A 22,152-nucleotide genomic window follows, 5' to 3' on the forward strand; every position below is an offset into this window, starting at 1 on the left:
GTACAATAGTCGAAACAATCATAAGTTGTTTAGGGCTTGGAAAGACTGATAACATGTTCAAATCACCTCAATGACTTTCTGATCCTTACTGTCCTTTAACAGTTTAGGAAAATAGGTATAGGCCATTCATCCCCTTGAGTCTTTTCCACTATTTTCAATCCTCAAAACCACTTTCCTTTGATATTTTCATATCACTTGATGGCATTAATAATTAGAAATTTATCAGTCTCTGTCTTGAACTTACTGAATAATTGAGCTTCCACAGTTCCCTGAAACTGAGATTTCCAAAGATTTTCCATCCTAAGATAACAAGTCCAGTCTTATCTTGGTCTTAAATGGTTTATCTTTTGCTCCAACACGGATCCCCCCCCCGCAAAAGTTTTAGACATCACAGCCATTGTGATCTACATTATATCCCTGAGAGAATTGTCTATGTTTAAGATTTCTTCATTCTACACTACAAAAAAAAAATTGATCTCCTCAATCTTTCAAAAAACCAAAAGAACTGTGGATGCTGAAAACCTGAAATGAAACAAATTGCTGGAAAATCTCAGCAGATCTGGCAGCATCAGTGGAGACAAATTAGAGTTAATGTTTCAGGTTCAGTGACTCTTGTTCAGAGCTGTTTCTGCTCATCAATGTGTTATTTGCATAACACTTAAACGAATGCACAATACTTTTTTCCTGGGAAAGATGAGGAAACAATTTAGGCGGGATGATTAAACACAAGACCCAAGACATTCCTTTTTAAGGCTGTTTTGAAAAGTGGGAAGTGATACAGCAAAGCAGAGAGATTCAATAAACTAATTCCACAGGCACAAAAGCCTCAACATGAACATTCTTAATAAAAATCAAGGTTGAAAGGAGGAGGAGGCATATAGACCCAGAGTAAAAAGTTAAAAGCAGTGATTTTGAGCTGCAAGAGGTTGCAGTGCAATCATGGATATATTTGCAAACAACAATTCTTAAAGCAATGCACGAAGGTGCAAAAAGCTAGTGGAAATTGAGTGATGAGGAGGAAGCCAAGTGAACAGATGTAAATACATGGTAATTTGGGAGTTGGAGAACATGTGAAACTGGAAATATGCCAGAGGGGTTTTGGATAGTGGAGTGACTGATTGTATTAAAAGATTGCAAAAAGACAGACAGGGATAAAATAAATTGTCACCTGGTCTGAAATAGACAAAATATCACTGATTTTAACCCCAGCATTCTTTGGTACATAAATTGTGATGGAAGAATAAGACAGTAAAGTTAATAGTAATTACATGTTTAAGAGTCTTCGAAAGGTAAGTAGAGATTTGTGACATTTGGAATGTAGTATGAAAATTTTAAGCATGTAGTTAGGAATAGCATTTTGCAGGTTTGTTCAAGAATATTCATAATGAAAAATGTTGAAAGATGGGCAAAGTAACATGATGACAAAAAAATTACAAATTATATCACCCAGCATCATTTTGAGTGGCAGAGCAGGCTAAATGTGCTTAATGGCCTATTTCTGCTGAAGCTATAAATATGGAACCTGAACCAACAAGGTACGATTGTTAGTAATTCAGGAATTACATATACAAATAGATCTTAGATGGCTAAGTATACAATTGAGCCGGAAGTAATTAAAACTTTGCAATGATATGAGACAAGATAAAACACTCTTTGGACGTTTGAATGAGCTACAATCCCTTACCAAAGCCAATAGTTCTGTCATAAACCCAGAAATCAAAACAATTAACAGTTTAATTGGAAAAGATCAAGTCTGCCAATGAAGGTACTGTGATGAATTATGAGTGGTCACCAATAAGTTTTTATTGCAATCACACAGCATTCTGACATGGACCTGTATCATTGTTTGAGCAATATATTGGGGTCAATATCCTGGAATTCTACATTAACACCATTGACAGAGCACCTTCAGTACATGATTTCATTGTTTCAATGAGAAGTTCCACAACAATGTCTGAGGATAACAATTCATGAGTCTGTGCTATTCCTTATCTCAGGTATTAAAAACAAATCTATTGATTAAAATGTTAAGTGGCATGATGTCCTTATTCTAGCACACTGCCCAATCAGTACATTCAATTACATGTTGCTAAAACAGTGATTCATGTATTTAATAAAATATTTGTGGCAAATTATCATTTAGAGAAAATATACAAAGGTTCACTAATTTACAAACATCCGACTTACGAATGCAATCCCCTGCATAGTTTTCAAATTTAAAAATCTGACACATACATTTTCTATACATATGCTGCTTTTCATTTTCCTGAACCATGTTCTGACTTGCAAACAAATTGATTTGCAAATAGACTCCATAACAGAACCCATTCACAAGTGCCTGTATTCTTATTTCCAAAAAAAAAACTTACTGTGTTGGTTCCTAAAAGCTTCAGATTGAGATTTTGCATGTTGTAAATATGATTCAAAGTCTTCTTCAACTGTCTCACTACATAGAACAGGGTAGAAAAATAAAACAATCCATTTAGTTATGTGCACTGAAGTGCCTGTTTTTAGATATTTGATAAACAGGGAAGTCTGACAAAAACTGTACAAGGCACTAGTCAGACCATGCCTGGAATACGGAGAGCTGTTTTGGTCTAAGGAAAGATATATTGACATTGAAAGTGACCCAGACAAGGCTCACTAGGCTAATACAAGGGGAGGACTGTCTAATGAGAAGTTGAATAAGTTGGGGGGGGGGGAATATTCAATGGACTTAGAAGAATGACAGGTGACCTTATTGTAAACGTATTCTCAGCGGCATGATAGGGTAGATTTGGAGAGGTTGTTTCCCCTTGTGGGAGAGCAAAGGGCCTTACCTCAGTCAATCTGTGGGACATGTTACTGCTGGGAACTATCGAAGCTGGGTCATTTGGTATTTTCAAGGCTAAGGTTTAACCAGTAAGGGAATTAAGGGTTATGGGGGAAAAGCACAAAGGAGTTGAAGATTATCAGATCAGCTATGACCTTACTGAATGCTGGAGCAATGATAGATTAAATAAGTGGGCAAAACAATAGCAGACAGAACACAATGTATAACAATGAGATCATCCATTTTAGACAAAAAAGTAATGTGAATACTTCCTAAATGGTGAATGTTAAGAGCTGTGGATGGAAAGAAATTTGGGATCCAAGTACAGAAATCACTGGACAGGAACAAAAATAATTTAAAAGGATAATGGATTTGGGCATTTGTATTCAGTTAAGGGGTGGAAGCCGTGTTACAGCTTTACAGAGGTCTGGCTAGACTCCATCTGGAACAGTTTTGGACAACACCCTCAGCAAGAATACAGAAGACTTGGAGAGGAGCTAGCACAGAATTACCACAACAATGCCAGTGTTAAGAGTTAAGTTTTAAGGAATGGTTGCAGAAATTAGGGTATACTCTTGAATAAAGGTGGAGGAGGAGGAACACTGGGCAAATTCACTACTTTTCAAGGAGCAAGAACTGCTTTTTATCCCCTGAACCATTACAGATGGACTTGTATCTATTCAAACTTATTTATTCAAATTACAAGGGACTTACAACCACTCAGCAATCTTTCACAACAACTTTGAAGTGGAAGCTTAAATGACACAATTAATTAGGTATTTATAGGCAAGTTAATTGACCACTGAATACATTGCTGGAAAAGCGCAGCAGGTCAGGCAGCATCTAAGGAACAGGAAATTCGACATTTCGGACATAAGCCCTTCATCAGGAATAAGGAAAGTGTGTCCAGCAGGATAAGCTAAAAGGTAGGGAGGAGGGACTTGGGGGAGGGGCAATGGAGATGTGATAGGTGGAAGGAGGTCAAGGTGAGGGTGATAGGCCGGAGTGGGGTGGGGGCGGAGAGGTCAGGAAGAAGATTGCAGGTTAGGAGGGCGGTGCTGAGTTCGAGGGAATCGACTGAGGCAAGGTGGGGGGAGGGGATAGGAAACTGGAGAAATCTGAGTTCATCCCTTGTGGTTGGAGGGTTCCCAGGCGGAAGATGAGGCGCTCTTCCTCCAACCGTCGTGTTATGTTCTGGTGATGGAGGAGTCCAAGGACCTGCATGTCCTTGGTGGAGTGGGAGGGGGAGTTAAAGTGTTGAGCCACGGGGTGGTTGGGTTGGTTGGTCCAGGCGTCCCAGAGGTGTTCCCTGAAGTGTTCCGCAAGTAGGCGGCCCGTCTCCCCAATATAGTGGAGGCCACATCGGGTGCAGCGGATGCAATAGATGATGTAGTGGAGGTGCAGGTGAATTTGTGGTGGATATGGAAGGATCCCTTGGGGCCTTAGAGAGAAGTAAGGGAGGAGGTGTGGCCGCAAGTTTTGCATTTCTTGCGGCTGCAGGGGAAGGTGCCGGGAGTGGAGGTTGGGTTGGTGGGGGGTGTGGACCTGACGAGGGAGTCACGGAGGGAGTGGTCTTTTCGGAACGCTGATAGGGGAGGGGAGGGAAATATATCCCTGGTGGTGGGGGATAGGGGAGGGGAGGGAAATATATCCCTGGTGGTGGGGCTTATGCCCGAAACGTCGAATTTCCTGTTCCTTAGATGCTGCCTGACCTGCTGTGCTTTTCCAGCAACACATTTTCAGCTCTGATCTCCAGCATCTGCAGACCACACTTTTTCCACTGAATACGTTACAAGGATACCAAACAGAACCAGGAAACAACTGAGATTTTTCTTCCTTAAAACACTCTGATGTCAAATACTGCCACTGGTCGACTTAGCTCATTGATTGTTGTAAGGTTCAGTTGTTAACTAGTCCAGCCAAGCGCACAGCTTGGGAACATGCATGCCAGCTAGATTCTGCTATTTTTTTGTAACTCCCATTTGCTTTGCCATTTTAAGGTCTTGGGGAAAATAATCATCCAAAAGAAATAACTGGAATTCATAATATGTACTACAGTCTGTTCCACTACAACATGCATTTCTTCAACACAAATTGGCTATAAAGCAATTGAAGAATTTAGACCATTATTTGTAGAACACTAACTTTCCTTACCTGTATTGACTATAACACGATTCTGGTCCCATTGGTTTAAATGGTGCTGCTATTACATTATTTTCTTTTAATGCAGGATTGCATGGGAATGGAACTATCATACCAGAACAGACTGTACAAATAATTCTTAATCCTCATTTTACAAAAATTAAAAGATAAACATTTACAATATCTATTAATTATAGATATAATTGGAGCAGTTGCAAATAAAAAATACTTTAAACTTTAATACAAAAAAGATCTCACCTTTTTTGCTGATCAGAGCTTGATGCAGACTTGGCCCTCTGTTTCACCTTTTGCAGCCTTTGTTGCTATAAAGCACACACATTGATTAACTAATTATTTTTAGTTCATTAGTTACTATTACTTTATTTTTTAGACCAGAAGCTGGAAGATGAAACAAAATGCAAAGTATACAAGGTTGAACTTGCAGATAGAGCCTCCATCAAGACGGCCTTAAATAACACACGTTTATGTAAATAGTAAAGCAGAAAGCAAACTACCAAGAAAAGGGAGGAAAAGTATTGAGCAGAAACCCTTGCAAAATAATTTTCAAAATAAAATATTTTTTCATTTCCTGCCTTAGGACCAAGTATCATACCAGAGCTAATCTTGAAATACTCCTGATGCAGTCGTGAAAACAGGCAAAATATGTAGTTTCACCAGGTATTTATATCACATCAGTAAGCTACTTACTAAAATAAACAGATTGAACTGCAATTTAATTTCTTAAACAACATTTAAAAAGTTTTTAAAAAACTTCAAATAGGTTATTGCAATATTACCCAGGTGTATTGACCAAATGACTTTAGGATGTAAATAACTTACTTTTATATCAAAAACAAGGCACCATAGATTCCTGAAATCTGAAAAACAATTTCTGGAGAAACTCAGCAAGTCTGGCAACATCTAGACAAAAAGCAGTGTTAACGTTGTGTCCAGTGACCCTTTTAAAGAACTGGAGTTCAGAACTTCTACTTTCTTGCCACGGATGCTTTCAGAGCTGCTAACTTTTTCCAGCAATTTGTTTTTATTTTTATATAACATCTTGAAAATAAGGAAATGCTGTAGGAGTGGACATCGAGCCAGAGAGAAATGATTGTCAAAAGCTTGCACAAAGAGATAGCTTTCAATAGGTATCTTACTGATGAGAGTCAAAAACACAGATGGCCACTTAGGGAGACGGCTCAGGGTCAGTAAGACCAAATGTCAATAATGGGACAAAAGAGTAACAAATGCATAAGGCCAGAAATGAAGTACTGTAATTGGTTGATGATTGTACAACTGGAGCAAGTTACAGGCAGAGGATGGGATGAGGAGCCCTCTGATGAAGGGATTTGAACTGAAAAGGACAGAGTCAAGACTTTACATTGAAATATAAAAAGGAAGAGGAATAGGCCATTCAGTTCTTTCAGCCAGTTCCACAATTCAACATGATCATGGCTGATCATCCAACTCTGTCTCCTGTTCCTGTTTTCTCCCAATAAGCTTTAGCACTAGACATCTATCCCCCTTTTTGAAAACATTCAATGTTTTGTCCTCGACTGATTTCTGTGGCACAGAATACCACAGGCTCACCACATTCTGGGTGAAAAAAACTTTCATCTCAATTCTAAACTACCCTGCATCCTTAGATTGTGATCTCTGGTTCTGGACATCCCAATCATTGGATACATCCTTTTTCGTCCTGTTAGAATGTTATTGGGTTCTATAAAGTTACCTTTCGTCCTTCTAAACACCAGTGAAAATACTCCTAACAGAGCCAATCTCTCTTCGTAGGTCAGTCCTGCCATCCCAGGAATCATTCAGGTAAAGCTCTGTGACACTCTCTCCATAGACAGAGCATCCTTCCTCAGATAAGGAGACCAAAACAGGTGTGGCCTCACTAGGACCCTATATAATTACAGCATGACATCCCTGCTCCTGTACTTGAACCCAGTCACTATGAAGGCTAACATACCACTTGCCTTCATCACTGCCTGTTGTACCTACATGCTTACTTTCAGGGACTGCTATACAAGCACTCCCAACTCCTGTTGCACTTCTTGCTTTCCAAATTTGTTACCAGATAACAATTGGCCTTCCTGTTTATGCCAAGGTGGATAACCTCATTAATCCACATTACTTCATTTGCCAATTTAGTCAAACTGTCCAAATCAGTGAAGCATCTTTGCATTCTCCTCACATTTCACCCTCCCACCCAGCTTTCTGTCATCTGCAAACTTAATATTACATTGTGTTCCCTCATCTAAATCATGATATATTGTGAATAGCTAGCATCCAAAAATTGATCCATGTACCGCACTATTCACTGCCTGCCACTTGGAAAAAGACCAATTTCTCCTACTGTTTCCTGTCTGCCAATCAGTTCTTTATCCCGATCGGTACACTACCCTCAATCCCAAATGATTTAATTTTACATGCAAGCCTCTTATGTAGGCCTTCTGAAAATCTAAGCAAGCCACACTCACCGACTACTCCTCAAACTTTTCTACTTAGATCCTCAAAAAAAAAAGTCCAGTTGATTTGCCAAGCATTATTTTCCTTTTTGGAATTCCATGCTGACTTGGTCTGATACTGTCACTGTTCTCCTAGTGCTCTGCTACTAAATCTTTTTATAATGGACTCTCGAACTTGCCTCAATAATGATGATAGAGTATCTGGTCTATAATTCCCTGTTGTCTGCCTCTTTTTATAAATAATGGGGCTATATTAGCCACCCTCCAATCCATAATGACTTTTCTAGAGTCTATAGAATTTTGAAAGATGACCATCGATGCATCCATTATTTCGAGGGCCACTTCTTATAGTGTGGGGTGTAAATTATTGGTTTATAATCCCAATAATTTCCACAACACCAATTCCCTATGAACATTAATTTCCTTCTGTTCCTTTTCCTCATTACAGGCTGGTGTTCCCTAGCATTTGCGACATTGTTTGTCTTCCCTTGTGAGGACAGAACCAAAATATGTATTTCTTGGTTTATCGTCTTTCTGTTCCCCATTATATTCTTCCCCATTTCTGATAGTAAGGAACTTATATTTGTCTCCACTCATCTTTTTATTTTCATATATCTATAGAAGCTCTCACAGTCAGTTTGATTAGATTCCCTACAGTGTGGAAACAGGCCCTTTGGCCCAACAAGTCCACATCAACCCTCTGAAGAGTAACCCACCCAGACCCATTTCCCTCTAACTAACACTATAGGCAATTTAGCATGGCCAATTCACATGACCTGCACATCTTTGGACTGTGGGACGAAACCGGAGCGCCCAGAGGAAACCCACACAGACACGGGGAGAACGTGCAAACTCCACACAGTCACCTGAGGCTGGAATTGAACCTGGGACCATGATGCTGTGAGGCAGCAGTGCTAACCACTGAGCCACCATGCCATTTGTAAGTTATCTGCAAGTTTACCCTCAATTCGTATTTGCTGCCTGTTAATTTTTTAGGCCTCTTTTGCTGAAATCTAAACTGCTCCCAGCCCTCTGATGTGTTGCTTTCCAGTCAAGACTGTTTCATTATTGGAAAAATTATTCATTTTTCCACGTGATTTTGTGGATGGAATCTTCTGCACTTACTTGCAGATTTTAAAAGGGTGGTTAAAGTTTCGGTATTAACTTCTTGTAATCTTTTGGGCAGGTTGGCTTTCCTGATGTCCTCTACATTTGTTAACATGTCATGAATACTCATCGACACTTTGGCTTGATGGAATTACACTATCCAATCTCCCAAATTTGCACATCATGTGTGTTCACAACTTGACCATATACGAGAGGCACATACCTGGTGAGATAGTCATCTTCTCCAAATTCTGGAGTGTACAAATGTAAACTAACTTGCCTCCTTCAAAACCAAGCCACTTATCTGTACAAATGCTTACAGTTTAAGGAGTAAATCCTGATGAGGACAAGCAATTCAAGAAGTCTCAGTTGCAATGTAGTCTTGTTTGTTGTTGTTAGTCACTTGAGATTAAGGGGTTAAGAAACCTGACCAAGCAAGCCAGCTCCCTGGTTTCCATACCAGCAACCTGACCAGAATGGGCAGAGAAGCTCAACCAAAAAGGTTCCGATCAGGGTGGATTAGGTAGGAAGAAACAAAATAGAAGGGATTAATTTAAAGGACCTTTGTCAGAGGCACGGTGTCAATCTGGGGAATGGAGGAAGGAAACAGGGATGCACAGGACAGAATCAGTGTTAGGAGAAAGGGGACAAAGAGGTCAGGTCTGTAATGTTAGGTCAGGGAATGGAATGGAAGAATTAGTGAGGGAGAAAAAACAAGTGATTTGAATAAAACTAACATTGGAGATGGGAGTCATATCAGGAAATAGGAGGATTATGAAGCAAGATAGTGGTAAGGCTGATATTCAATTTCTATGAGACTATGGACCGATCATGCCAGAAGAAAGGAGAAGGCTATCTATAATACTGGTGAAAGAGATGGGAAGGTGGTAGGTGAAACAGTGTGAAGTCTGAACAAATCAAATTAAAACTTAACCACCATCTTTCTCCTAGATCAATCGACAAAAGGCAGTCTTGTAAAGAATGCGTAACCCAAATGGGAGGTCCCCAGTTCTGTTTGCACATGTTCTGGCACAGTGCAAAAAACACCCAAATTGGGGTGGGTGGGGGGGGGGGTGGTGTATCAAAACAGGAAGTGAAAATATTGTTGCGTGCCCAGTTAAGAACTTAGTTCTGATAGGAAGGAGTAATTGCAGAATAAAGGTATAGCAGCTCCATCAATTCTTAACATCAACACTTGAACCACATGCTGTGGTCTATTTAATTGAAAAAAGGACACAAAAGACTCATCAATAGTGGTGATGGTGGAAAGGCTTATGCTATGCGCAGCAGTGCATGAGCATTCACTGATCCATGAATCTGAAGGTTAAAGTCATGCAACAAAACTGTAATACAGACGGGAGATTCCAAAGTTGAAGGGCTATATCACGGGGGATCAAATACCAAAAGTCAGACTGCTTTTCATGCATGCAGCAATTGACTCGAAGTAAAGATTTGAGGCTAGATTTTACCTTCAGGTATGTGGACAATCAGAATTGAGAAGATTAAGGTGCAGAGGGATTTCTGTCCTAAGGGGAATGTTTCCTTCAATGTTATAGTAGTTTGCTTGGCATAACTTTAATTGTTCCCTCTGCACCAAAAATCTATTATATTTCATAGCCAAAGCATTACTACGTACAGATGTGGAATTATGTGGGAGCAGTGCTTACATGGCTCAAACCTCTATTTAAAGGGTAAGACAGAGATGTAGAGTGGCTAGCCTCTGCTGATTCATTCTTGAAACCCTAACATCTCACTTATGCTCCAGAGAATACCAACCTCTGCAGCACTCTTCATGCTGCTTAACATGACACACTTTTACACATGGTACAAAATGTAGTCCATAAGCAAAATGAATAACCAGAACCCTTATCAGACTAAAACAGAGTGCAGGACTGTGCTCAAAATTACTATATTTGTTTAAAGTGCTAGTTCACACAGAAGGATGACACCCTTGCACGTAAGTTGACTTCAATGTCCTTTAATCTTTTCTTTCATATCACTGTCTTGGTGTCACCTTGACAGTTGTAGTGGAGCTTCAGAAAGCCTGTTCACGCTTTGCCAGCTTGCCACTGATAGCATTGGCAGGTATCTTCTGGTGGTCTAGCACCTGGAGATCTCTGGCTTGCTGGAGTGTTTCCAGCAAACCTCCATAACACCCCATACCACCTCTCCCTCAACAAGTATGATCTCCCTGGAGGGAAGTTGAAGACCCTTAGCAAACCCCCTCTTTCCCTGAGCCAATAAATTGAATGCATCCATAGCTTGAGAAATAAGCTATGTATGTATCCATGCATGTATGCTAGAGCCACAACAGCATTCAGAACTTGGGTCGACTCCTAAGTCTTTCCTTATAGTCAATGCATGAACTCTGGCATCTCTTCAGACATTTCCCTACTTGCTCCCTTCTTCAACTCTTCAATAGTCTACTCCAGAAGTTCAGCATATGTACTAGACTCAGGAGAGGCCTGCATCCCAGCAAGTCTCTTGGTGTTGGAAACCTTGGCTGTTTCTTCCTTCTTTGGCTATGGGTCCATATTCTGGTGGGCACAGCATTGGCATGAGCTCAAGCCTTCTCTGGAGAGTTGTCCACTGAGTAAATGCATCTGTGCTGCTGGGGAAGATGCCCTCAATGGTGCAATCCGAAAGACACTTACTGTTCCTTTTTAAAATTGTTTAAAGTGGCTGATGGAGATAGCCCTGGTACTCCTCTGGGTTTTTTTTTCTTGATTGAGTGTGGAATCTGGAGGCTGTATGAAGAAACAAAGATTTTTTTAATTGCACAAGCTGCCACCCTTACTCAAGGTCTTACAAATATTGGTGCTTGATGTCCAGAAGTGGAGTAATAGATTGGAGCTTCTCAGCCTAGATGGCTTTAACTATCCGAGCAGCCCTTCATCCCTGGCATGCTCTCCTTTCACATTAGCAGCTTGCTTCTTGAAGGGGTTTGGAGGCTTAAGTGTTCTCTACAATCCCTCTCCCTCCCAACGATCCGTATACATTGTGCACACAGTAAGCTAGATTCTTCTCCTTTAGAAGTAATGATGTATAAGAATCATTAGTTTGTGTACTCGAGCTCATTGCCAGTATTGGCAGATGCGGTAGGGGAATCAATCATCAAATCTCCGATTGTGTGGAAGATACTTCTCAGAATATGGGTGATGTTTGCGCTAAAGCTTCTGAATGAAAGGTGGTTCCATGTTTTGATGATGCAGTAAAACTAATGACGTTTGTGCCTGAGTTCTAAGGTGCTCATCTCAAAGCTCTCTTTTCTGGTCCATAATTTGGAGCAGCCGGTTTGAACTGGGGTGAACAAAATTAAAAATCACAACACCAGGTTAATGTCCAACAGGCTTATTTGGAGGCACTAGCTTTCGGAGCATCGCTCCTTCATTAAGTGGTTGTCCACCTGATGAAGAAGCTGCACTTTGAAAGCTAGTGTCTCCAAATAAACTTCTTGGACAATAGCCTGGTGTTGTATGACTTTTAGCTTTTTCTGTCCAACCTTTGTCCCACCTAAGTCTTCGGCGAGAAGCAATGTATACGATTTCCTGGGTGTGAAGATCAGTAATCTGGCAGTGCATAAACTGAATGTTGCAGCTCCTTTTGTCAGAAGTGTGTGGGGTGAGGTAGCATCACTGCATTACATGCAGGGCATTTAAATTAATATCAAGGCATCTGACAGAGATATCTTATATCCAATCTTGTGCCTGGTTTGCTCTACAATTGCAAAACGGGTATGAGGAATTGAACAGACAGGTTTACATGCCCTGGCAGAATTCAGCAGACCATTCACCACCTTGCGAAACTAGAACCTGGTTCTCTGGATGTTACCCAAGGATGCTGACCTTCGCAGCCATTTCTGTCCAGTCTGCTTTCATTGTATGGCAAAGAACTGACCCTCTCTTGTAGATAGCCTTCTAGGAGATAGCAAGAATCTCCAGGAAAGTGCTGCTAAATGTGGTGTCATATTTTGCCTGGTCTGCGAACTCTCTAGGGTGTACTTGGACGTTGAAGCCTGGAAGAGAGCAGACCTTCCTGCCTGTACATAAAATTTGGTGCTTCATCCAGGAATGTATATGAGTTGAGCTGAGAAGAATACAATCATGTCAGAAAACCCAACCCTAAGTAGAATACCTCCCACTTTTAGGTCTGCATCCACATATTGTCTGACACAAACAAGCTTTCACCCTGTGCTTTAAAAAAGTCTGTCAATGATGCAGATGTTTATATGTATAACAATTTTCATTCATTCAAAGATAGGCTCATTGCAGCAAGGCTCTCATTTATTGCCAGTTATATTAAAGATTAAAATTCACATTGATACCTGGTGAGTTTGATGTTAAAGTCATTGGATTCAATTTCAAATGATGATGCTCAGTTGGTTAGCCTCCTCATAGAAAGCAATGGTCGTTTGTTCAGATCATATCACTGTCGAATAATTGGATTATTGTTGATATCAAAACAATCAAAATTAGAGTATGTGGACAGAATGGTAGAAACTGTCTAAGTGAACTGATTACTTAAACTGGCAATTCTGAACATAAACAATGGTTTTATTGCCGAAGCATCAGCACGAGTTAGTAGCACAATTGTATTAGACCTGCTGTTTAGTCAGACAAAGGAGGTCCGTACTGTGTAGTTTCAAATCCTTAAACAATGCCACATTCCCCAGTATTAGAGCATCAGTGAAATGTTGATGTTAATATTGAAGTAAAACTTAAAAGCAGTCTAGCAGACTACAGTAATCCAAATAAATTTAAGTTTGAAACGCTGGCTTGCATCAGACACAGTTATACTATGGCGGATGTGAAATCCACCGTTTCAACGTCAAGGGTTCTGACATTTTGTGTACTCAGATTGACTACCTCAAAACAAAGTTATTCTCTTCTCCATGCATTGAGCTGCATCATTGCAAATACCGCTGGCCTATTCAATTACCTTATCTGGTAATGTCAACACACGACCATTGATAATTTCTTCCAGCTGTGTATTTATAGTTAATTTGAGCACAGTCAATATATTTTGCGTACGTTCTAAAACTAGATAAGGCTTTGCTGTTGGGGGGAAAAAACCCTACAGTAACATAACATAATTAAACTTGTAAACAAGAGACGTGTAAATAAATTTGCAGATCATAACCAAACATGGGCTTCATGCCCTCACCTCCAAAAGCTTTTTCTGCTTTGCTGCCCTGGCTGCTTCACGCTGTGCAGCATAAAATGCTTCTTCTTCTATCCTTAACTGCTCCTCTTGTGCAGCTAACTGCATGTGAACGAAATAAAAAGGTTAACAAATGATAAACCTCTCTAGAAAAAAAAATCAAAATTATATTACAAGCATTTTCAGCAGTAGGTTAGTGCTCCTTACATGAATTTTAATACCAAATAAAGAATGAACAATTTAATTACAAACAAAAATGAAAACAAAGAAAAATAAAATTCGAGAAAAATATAAATTAAAACACGAGAGAATGGTAAAACTTACTCTTGCTATTCGCTACTGAAATGTCTGGATGAAATAGTCCATCAATAAGGAAATTCAATATTTAGTTTCAAACACATATGTCAGGAGATGTCAGCACAGTTGGGGGGGGACACATTTTAGAAACAGGGAATGTAATTAACCCAATACCCTTTGGCTCTTTTTAATCAGCCTTCTCAGACAAACATTCCCTAATTTTCTGCTCTTTTAGGACAGCGATGTGGTTCACTTTTGTGTGAACTGTCTCAATGATCTTCCCTTGTCACTTATTTCATACATTAGTGAGTAAAAAGTGAGGTCTGCAGATGCTGGAGATCAAAGCTGAAAATGTGTTGCTGGTTAAAGCACATCTGATGAAGGGCTCTGGCCCAAAACATCGAATTTCCTGTTCCTTGGATGCTGCCTAACCTGCTGTGCTTTAACCAGCAACACATTTTCAGCTATTTCATACATTACCCCATGTACAGAAAAGCTTTATTTAAGTAGCCAAGAAACTTCTAATTTCCTATTGTTTCTGTCAAATTAAACATAATTTTCAAATCAGTGTAGATAATTTGGAAAATTTTCAATATAAAATCATTTTTAAAATTTTAAATCTGTTGGATCATTTTAACTCTATCAGGAGGAGAAAAAAAACAAATTTCTTTGATCTTCTCTTTAACCTTGATTCCTAATTCACACTGTACCCCCTTTAGGATGGTCACATTTCCATTTAACAATAACCAACACTTTTCATTTTTTTATATACTATCCCCTCTTTGAAAACAAATCAGTCTTATTAAGCAGCAATGACATATATTTGATCGTGACTTTAAAAAGCGAAAAACTGCCTCTATTTCTTGGTAATCTTTCCTTTCCTATTCTGGTCCTCATGAAGCTATTGATTGTCAGCACATGGGTGCCAGTCATCCTCAAATTCATAAGACAAAAGAGTGAAAAATCAAAACTGTATTCACTTTGATGACAATCTACTCATTTTGGTGACGAACAAGAAAATATATTCAGTCAAGGTGGCTTGCCTGTAAGCCTTTCTTTACAATTTTTTTTACATTGGTCAGCTGCCAACACAAAATATAAATAACTAAATATTTATTCTAATAGGTACAACCACAGTTTTGCTGCCTATTACATCGGATTGCATCATATATCAAAACAAAGTCGCTGCAAATTAAACAGATATAGCGATTTGATTGTTAAAATATATGCCATAGATGCTCATACATGGGGTTGACAATGTCTGGAAACAGGCCTTCAATGCTTGCAAATAATGCATGCTCAAACATTTCTTCAGATTTTGAGCTCAACTTAGAGCACTTAAAGTTTCCAGGAAGATGGCGGTGAAGTAGGGCTTTGCAAGCCAGGGCTCACCCACTCTTCTCTTAGTTTCTTTTTGCTCTTTTATTTTACTTACCTATTGAAGAGCACATTGGTGGCAGTTAGTGAATCCAGCATGGGCTCGTGGTGAGTATGGGTTCCCGGCAGCATCTGCACCAACAAGGCAGTGTTGTGACCTGGCGCCGACTCTCAGCTGCTGCAGTGGAGACGGGTTTGAGTTCCCAGCGGTGTCTAGCGCAGAGTCATGGAGGGGAGTTTGGGCCCAGTACGAGACAAAGCGGCACAGTAGCACCTGCATCGGCGAGATGGGCCTGAAGCTGGTTCATGGTGGCAGTGGGGTCAAGTGTGGTACCCAATTGGATTGGTGGCATCTGCACTGGCGAGGTCCAGCAAGGATTCAGTAGCGAGGAAGTCAGTAGCAACTTTTGTTCCAGCAAGTGGCAGCACAGCGAAGAGGGCTCATGCCAAGGCCACCAGGCCAATGACCCGTGGAGGAGCAATTGACTAGGAGGACAGTAAAGTTGAATACTTTCTCTTTACTACTTTTCTGCCTTTATACTTTGTTTCCGTTTATTTTTCTGTTTTAAGATGGCACTGGAGTGGCCACAGTTCACTATATTTTGTAACTAAATACACGTGATGACAAATAAATAAATCAAATAAAAATACCAAATTAATACCCTAAATTATCTTGAAGGACATTTATATTCTATACTAATTTTTGATGTCAAACGATTCTCCTATAGTATGCTGTCAACTAACAGGCTGAAAGCTGATTTCTTATACTATTGATTGATTGCAATCACAGTGCACAGGGTATATTGAAACGTCATCTCATTACATGAGGAAGTGTCCATGCACACGATATTTAAATCAATACCACTAGCCATACCTTTTTGTATGTTGGTAAAGTGTCTGTGATCCAGGGGAAAGATGGGAAAGGGAAAGGAATTGGAACGTAACATTTGGGCAGCACAGTGATTCAGTAGTTAGCATGGCTGTCTCTCAGTGCCAGGAACCCAGATTCGATTCCAACCTCAGAAAACTGTCTGTGCGGAGCTTTTCTCCGTGTCTACGTGAGTTTTCTCCAGGTGCTCTGGGTTCCTCCCACAGCCCAAAGATGTGCAGTTCAGGTGAATTGACCTGGCTGAATTGTCCAGTGTCCAAGAATGTGCAGGCTAGGTAGATTAGCCACGGGAAATGCAGGGTTACTGGGATAGATTAGATTAGATTACTTATAGCATGGAAACCGGCCTTTTGGCCCAACATGTCCACACCAACCCGCCGAAGCGCAACCCACCCAGATCTATTACCCTACATTTACGCCTTCACCTAACACTATGGGCAATTTAGCATGGCCAATTCACCTAACCTGCACATTTTTGGATTGTGGGAAGAAACCAAAGCACCCGGAGGAAATTCACGCAGACACGGAGAATGTGCAAACTCCACACAGAGTCGCCTGAGGTGGGAATTGAACCCGGGTCTCTGGCGCTGTGTGGCAACAGTGCTAACCACTGTGCCATGCACGGATAGGGTAAGGGGTTGATTCTGGATATAATTCTCTTTGGAGGGTCAGTGTGGACTCAATGGACCAAATGGCTTGCTTCCACAAGGTAAGATTTGTATGACATCAGGTGAAAAACCACTCTGAAAATTTGGATACCTTCGAAGTTGGAAGAAATTACAACTACAAAAGTCTTAAACAGATTTTTGTTTTTAAAGAGTCACAATTCAGTGTTCGCAGTTTCAAAAAAAAAGTTACAATTGTTTGTCCCCAAGTGACACGTTTTCATTCATTCATTCATTTACCCTTTTAAACCCAAGGAAAAAATAGTTAATACTTCTGTAATGTAACATTTTAGAGACATGACAGTTAGCAACAGAACCTGCAGTGGAAGAATAAAACTTAGTAAAATCTTTAAGTGTCAGTTCTACTTAAATAAATGACATAAATATAGACACAACTCTCATTTTCTCTTACAACTATGTGCACATTCCATTTTGATGTCAAATCAACAGCCATTGGGTTTGAAGCACCCGGAGGGAAGCTACTGAGTGTTGAGGACAATTTCCTATGATGTATTTGACAGCCTTCTTAGGCTTTATAGCATTTGAGGCAAGAAAAAAATCAGTTCCACAAAGAATCCCTGCCTTCATCAGATATTTATGCTGTGAAACAAAACATGTGCAGATGCCCACAGGGATTTCTGTTATTCGAAAGCTACAGTTCAGAGTGGTGCCAGATTCCTTACTCCAATTATTTTAATGGGGAGTGATTGTTCAAATGATCTGATTTTTTTCAAGTCCAAAAGCTGCCATTAACCCTTAGAACTGAAGCTTGGATTTCACCAAGAGATATTAGTTCTATGTGGAATTAGGTAATTTGAAATGAGTAATTGGACTAACATGAAACATTTAGAAAGGATAATTTACTTATTCTTCACATTTAATGACATTAGTTCCTCAATTCAAACCAAATTCCTTTCTGTTCAAATACCGTCTTTATTTTAAGGATTTCATAAAACCAGTTTAATGCTTTGGAGTTTTATATTCATATTATTATAATGAGATTTTAGAAATCTGTATGGAAAATTATAGGTGGACTTTTAATAGCATATATTACAAGTAGCTTTCACAATTGTGTATGTTGAACTAATGAAACAAGAACTATATTTTTTCAGAATGCAACAATTTTTCAGAGTCTTTTTCACTGACTTGCTTTCAAATTGGGGGGGGGGGGGGGGGGGGGGGGGGGGGAAGAGAAAGGTAGCGGTGCTGGAGGTTAAGGGGCATGGGTTGGGGGTGGTGCAATTTTGCCAAAGTCCATGTTGATTGACAAACTTAGAAAGCTGGGGTTACTCTTCTATTGGGTCAACACCAATTTAATATAGGGAAACAGTGGTTTAATTTTGTAGAATCCCTACAGTGTGGAAACAAGCCATTTGGCCCGACAAGTCCTCACCGAGTCTCCAAACAGCATCTCACCCAGACCCACCCACCTACACTTGCTCTGTAGCCCTGCATTTCCCAATCCACTTAACCTGCATATCTTTACACTGTGGGAGGAAATCAGAGCAACGGAGGAAACTCATGTCGACATGGGAGAATGTGCAAACAGTTTAAGAGCTAGTTTAGATTAGATTAGACTTACAGATTAGACTTACAGTGTGGAAACAGGCCCTTCGGCCCAACAAGTCCACACCGACCCGCCGAAGCGAAACCCACCCATACCCCTAACCTAACACTACGGGCAATTTAGCATGGCCAATTCACCTGACCCGCACATCTTTGGACTGTGGGAGGAAACCGGAGCACCCGGAGGAAACCCACGCAGACACGGGGAGAACGTGCAAACTCCACACAGTCAGTCGCCTGAGTCGGGAATTGAACCCGGGTCTTCAGGCGCTGTGAGGCAGCAGTGCTAACCACTGTGCCACCGTGCCGCCCTGTTTAGTAGGCAAGTAATTCAGAAGTCTGTGGATAATAGGCAAGCCTTAACGTACAAAGCATCAGACTAAGGTAGATGAATTAATAGTGCAAATCAAGGTAAAAATCAAAGATATGATTTGTTTAGCCATTACGGAGACATGATTACAAGGAGATCAGAACTTGGAACTTAACTTTCAAAGATATTTGACCTTTCGGAAATTCAGGAGGGAAGGAAAATATGGTTGGGTAGCACTGTTTAATAAGTGATCAAATGAGGACTCTTACAAGATATGATTTAGTCTTGGATGATATAGCGTCCATTTTGGTGAAAGCAGAAAACAGCAAGCGAAAGAAGTCATTGGTAGTATTAATGTGTGGACCCACAAATAGTAGCCATAGTGTAGGAAAGGGTATAAATCAACAAAGAATAAGAGCATATACAAATAAAAGAGCAACAACTCTGGTGACTTCAATCTTCAGGTTGATTGGGTCAATCAAGTAGGAAAGGGTAGCTACGATAACAAATTTGGAGTGCTCTATGAAACTACCCCTTACATAATGTGTCATGGAGTCAGCCAGGGAACAGGCTATCCTGGATCTGGTAATGGGTAATGAGGCAGCTTTAATAAATAACTTCAGAGTAAAAGATCTCCAAGGAAGTAGCAATTTATTATTCTGTTTGAGTGGAAATAACTGTGTTGGAAACAAGGACGTAATTCATGACTCGCAGCAAAAATATATCCCAGTGAGGAGGAAAGATTCTATGAGATGGAAAATCCAATATGGCCACCCAAAGTAGTTAAGGACACTACTAAGGTGAAAGAAAATTTGCATAATAAGGAGGCACATGTCCCAAAGACTGGCATAAATTCAGTATCCAGCAAAGGAGGACTTAAACGTTATTCAAGTAAAGGAGAAAATAAACCAATGAGGGCAAACTGGCAAAGAATATAAAAAAAAACTGACAAGAACTTCTTTGAATATCTACAAAAAGGAAGAGAGGGGTCAAAATGAACATAGGCCCCTAAGTAAATGAATCGGAGGAGACACTTATAGGGAACAAGGAAACTGCAGAGATAAACAGATATTTGGCATGTGGAAATAAATCACACATCCCATCTATATGAAAACAATGCAAAGAAGGAATTAACTGTTTAAGAAGGGCGGTAAAGACAAGCCAGGGAACTATAGACCGGTGAGCCTGACCTCAGTGGTGGGCAAGTTGTTGGAGGGAATCCTGAGGGACAGGATGTACATGTGTTTGGAAAGGCAAGGACTGATTTGGAATAGTCAACATTGCTTTGTGCGTGGGAAATCATGTCTCACAAACTTGATTGAGTTTTTTGAAGAAGTAACAAAGATGATTGATGAGGGCAGAGCAGTAGCTGTGATCTATATGGACTTCAGTAAGGTGTTCGACAAGATTCCCCATGGGAGACTGATTAGCAAGGTTAGATCTCACGGAATACAGGGAGAAACTAGCCATTTTGATACAGAACTGGCTCAAAGGTAGAAGACAGAGGGTGGTGGTGGAGGGTTGTTTTTCAGACTGGAGGTCTGTGACCAGTGGAGTGCCACAAGGATCGGTGCTGGGTCCGCTTGACTTTTAGTAATTTACATAAATGATTTGGATGCGAGCAGAAGAGGTACAGTTAGTAAGTTTGCAGATGACCAAAATTGGAGGTGTAGTGGACAGCGAAGAGGGTTACCTCAGATTACAACAGGAGCTAGACCAGATGGGCCAATGGGCTGAGAAGTGGCAGATGGAGTTTAATTCAGATAAATGAGAGGTGCTGCATTTAGGGAAAACAAATCTTAGCAGGACTTATACACTTAATGGTAAGGTCCTAGGGAGTGTTGCTGAACAAAGAGATCTTGGAGTGCAGGTTCATAGCTCCTTGAAAGTGGAGTTGCAGGTAGATACGATAGTGAAGAAGGCATTTGGTATGCTTTCCTTTGTTGGTCAGAGTATTGAGTACAGGAGTTGGGAGGTCATGTTGCAGATGGACATTGGTCAGGCTACTGTTGGAATATTGCGTGCAATTCTGTTCTCCTTCTGTTGTGAAACTTGAAAGGGTTCAGAAAAGATTTACAAGGATGTTGCCAGGGTTGGAGGATGTGAGCTACAGGGAGAGGCTGAACAGGCTGGGGCTGTTTTGCCTGGAGCGTCGGAGGCTGAGGGATGACCGTAGAGGTTTACAAAATTACGAGGGGCATGGATAGGATAAATGGACAAAGTATTTTCCCTGAGGTCGGGGAGTCCAGAACTAGAGGTCATAGGTTTAGGGTGAGAGGGGAAAGATATAAAAGAGACCTAGGGTACGTGTATGGAATGAGCTGCCAGAGGAAGTGGAGGAGGCTGGTACAATTGCAACATTTAAGAGGCATTTGGATGGGTATATGAATAGGAAGGATTTGGAGGGATATGGGCCAGGTGCTGGCAAGTGGGACTAGATTGGGTTGGGATATCTGGTTGGCCCGAAAGGTCTGTTTCCATGCTGTACATCTCTATGACTCTATAAGTACCATCATTATTACTAGAAAATCGTACAGACAAATATAAAATACATTAATGATTTGGATGAAGGAACTGAATGCAGTATCTCCAAACTTGCAAATGACAGTAAGCTGGGTGGTAGCATGTGCTGTGAGGAAGATGCTAAGAGGTTGTAGGATGACTTGGACAGACTGGCTGAGTGGGCAAATATTTGGCAAATGCAAATTAACGTGGAAAAATGTGAGGTTATCCACTTCGGTCACAAAAAAGGTAGATTATTCTGAATGGTGACAGTTGAGGAAAAGATGAGGTGCAATGAAACCTGGGTATTATGGTGAAACAGTTGCTGAAGGTTAACGTGCTGGTGCAGCAGGAAGGGAAGGAAGCTAATGGCATGCTCCCCTTCACAGCGAGAGGATGAAAGTATCGGAGTAAGGATGTCTTGTTGCAATTGGTGAGGCCATACCTTGTGTATTGTATGCAGTGTCTCCCCTAGTCTGACGAAGGACATTCTTGCTATAGTCTGTCATATGAGAACAGACTGGATTGTCTGGACTTGAGGTGGCATGGTGGCTCAGTGGTTAGTACTGCTGTCTCACAGAAGTAGCCACAAAGATAGTGGATGTGCTGGTTGTAATTTTCCAAAAATCCATGGATTCTAGAAAAGTACCACAAAATTGGAAAATTGCCAATGTAACACTCTTATTCAAAAAGTGAGAGGGGCAGAAAATGGGCAATTAAAGCCTTATTCGCCTAACATTTATTGTTGAAAAAATGTTTGAATCAATTAAGGTAGTAATGGCAGCACATTTCGAAAATCATAACATAATCAAGCAGAGTCAGCATGGCTTCACAAAAGGGAAATTGTGTCTGAC

At 40.5% G+C, this 22,152-nt stretch overlaps 1 protein-coding gene across 1 annotated transcript in view; it reads right to left on the reverse strand.

Moving 5' to 3' along the window:
- ap1ar (adaptor related protein complex 1 associated regulatory protein) overlaps positions 1-22,152 on the reverse strand; it is a 121,490-nt gene that overhangs the window by 12,746 nt on the left and 86,592 nt on the right. The window contains exons 6-8 of the mRNA XM_060832553.1: positions 13,696-13,794; positions 5,213-5,277; positions 2,370-2,446 (exon numbers count right to left, since the gene is read on the reverse strand). Of these exons, the coding sequence (XP_060688536.1) occupies positions 2,370-2,446; positions 5,213-5,277; positions 13,696-13,794 (241 nt within the window). The remainder of the gene's footprint in view (positions 1-2,369; positions 2,447-5,212; positions 5,278-13,695; positions 13,795-22,152) is intronic.

The sequence above is a fragment of the Hemiscyllium ocellatum genome, chromosome 1, assembly GCF_020745735.1.
Source record: "Hemiscyllium ocellatum isolate sHemOce1 chromosome 1, sHemOce1.pat.X.cur, whole genome shotgun sequence".
NCBI lineage: Eukaryota > Metazoa > Chordata > Chondrichthyes > Orectolobiformes > Hemiscylliidae > Hemiscyllium > Hemiscyllium ocellatum.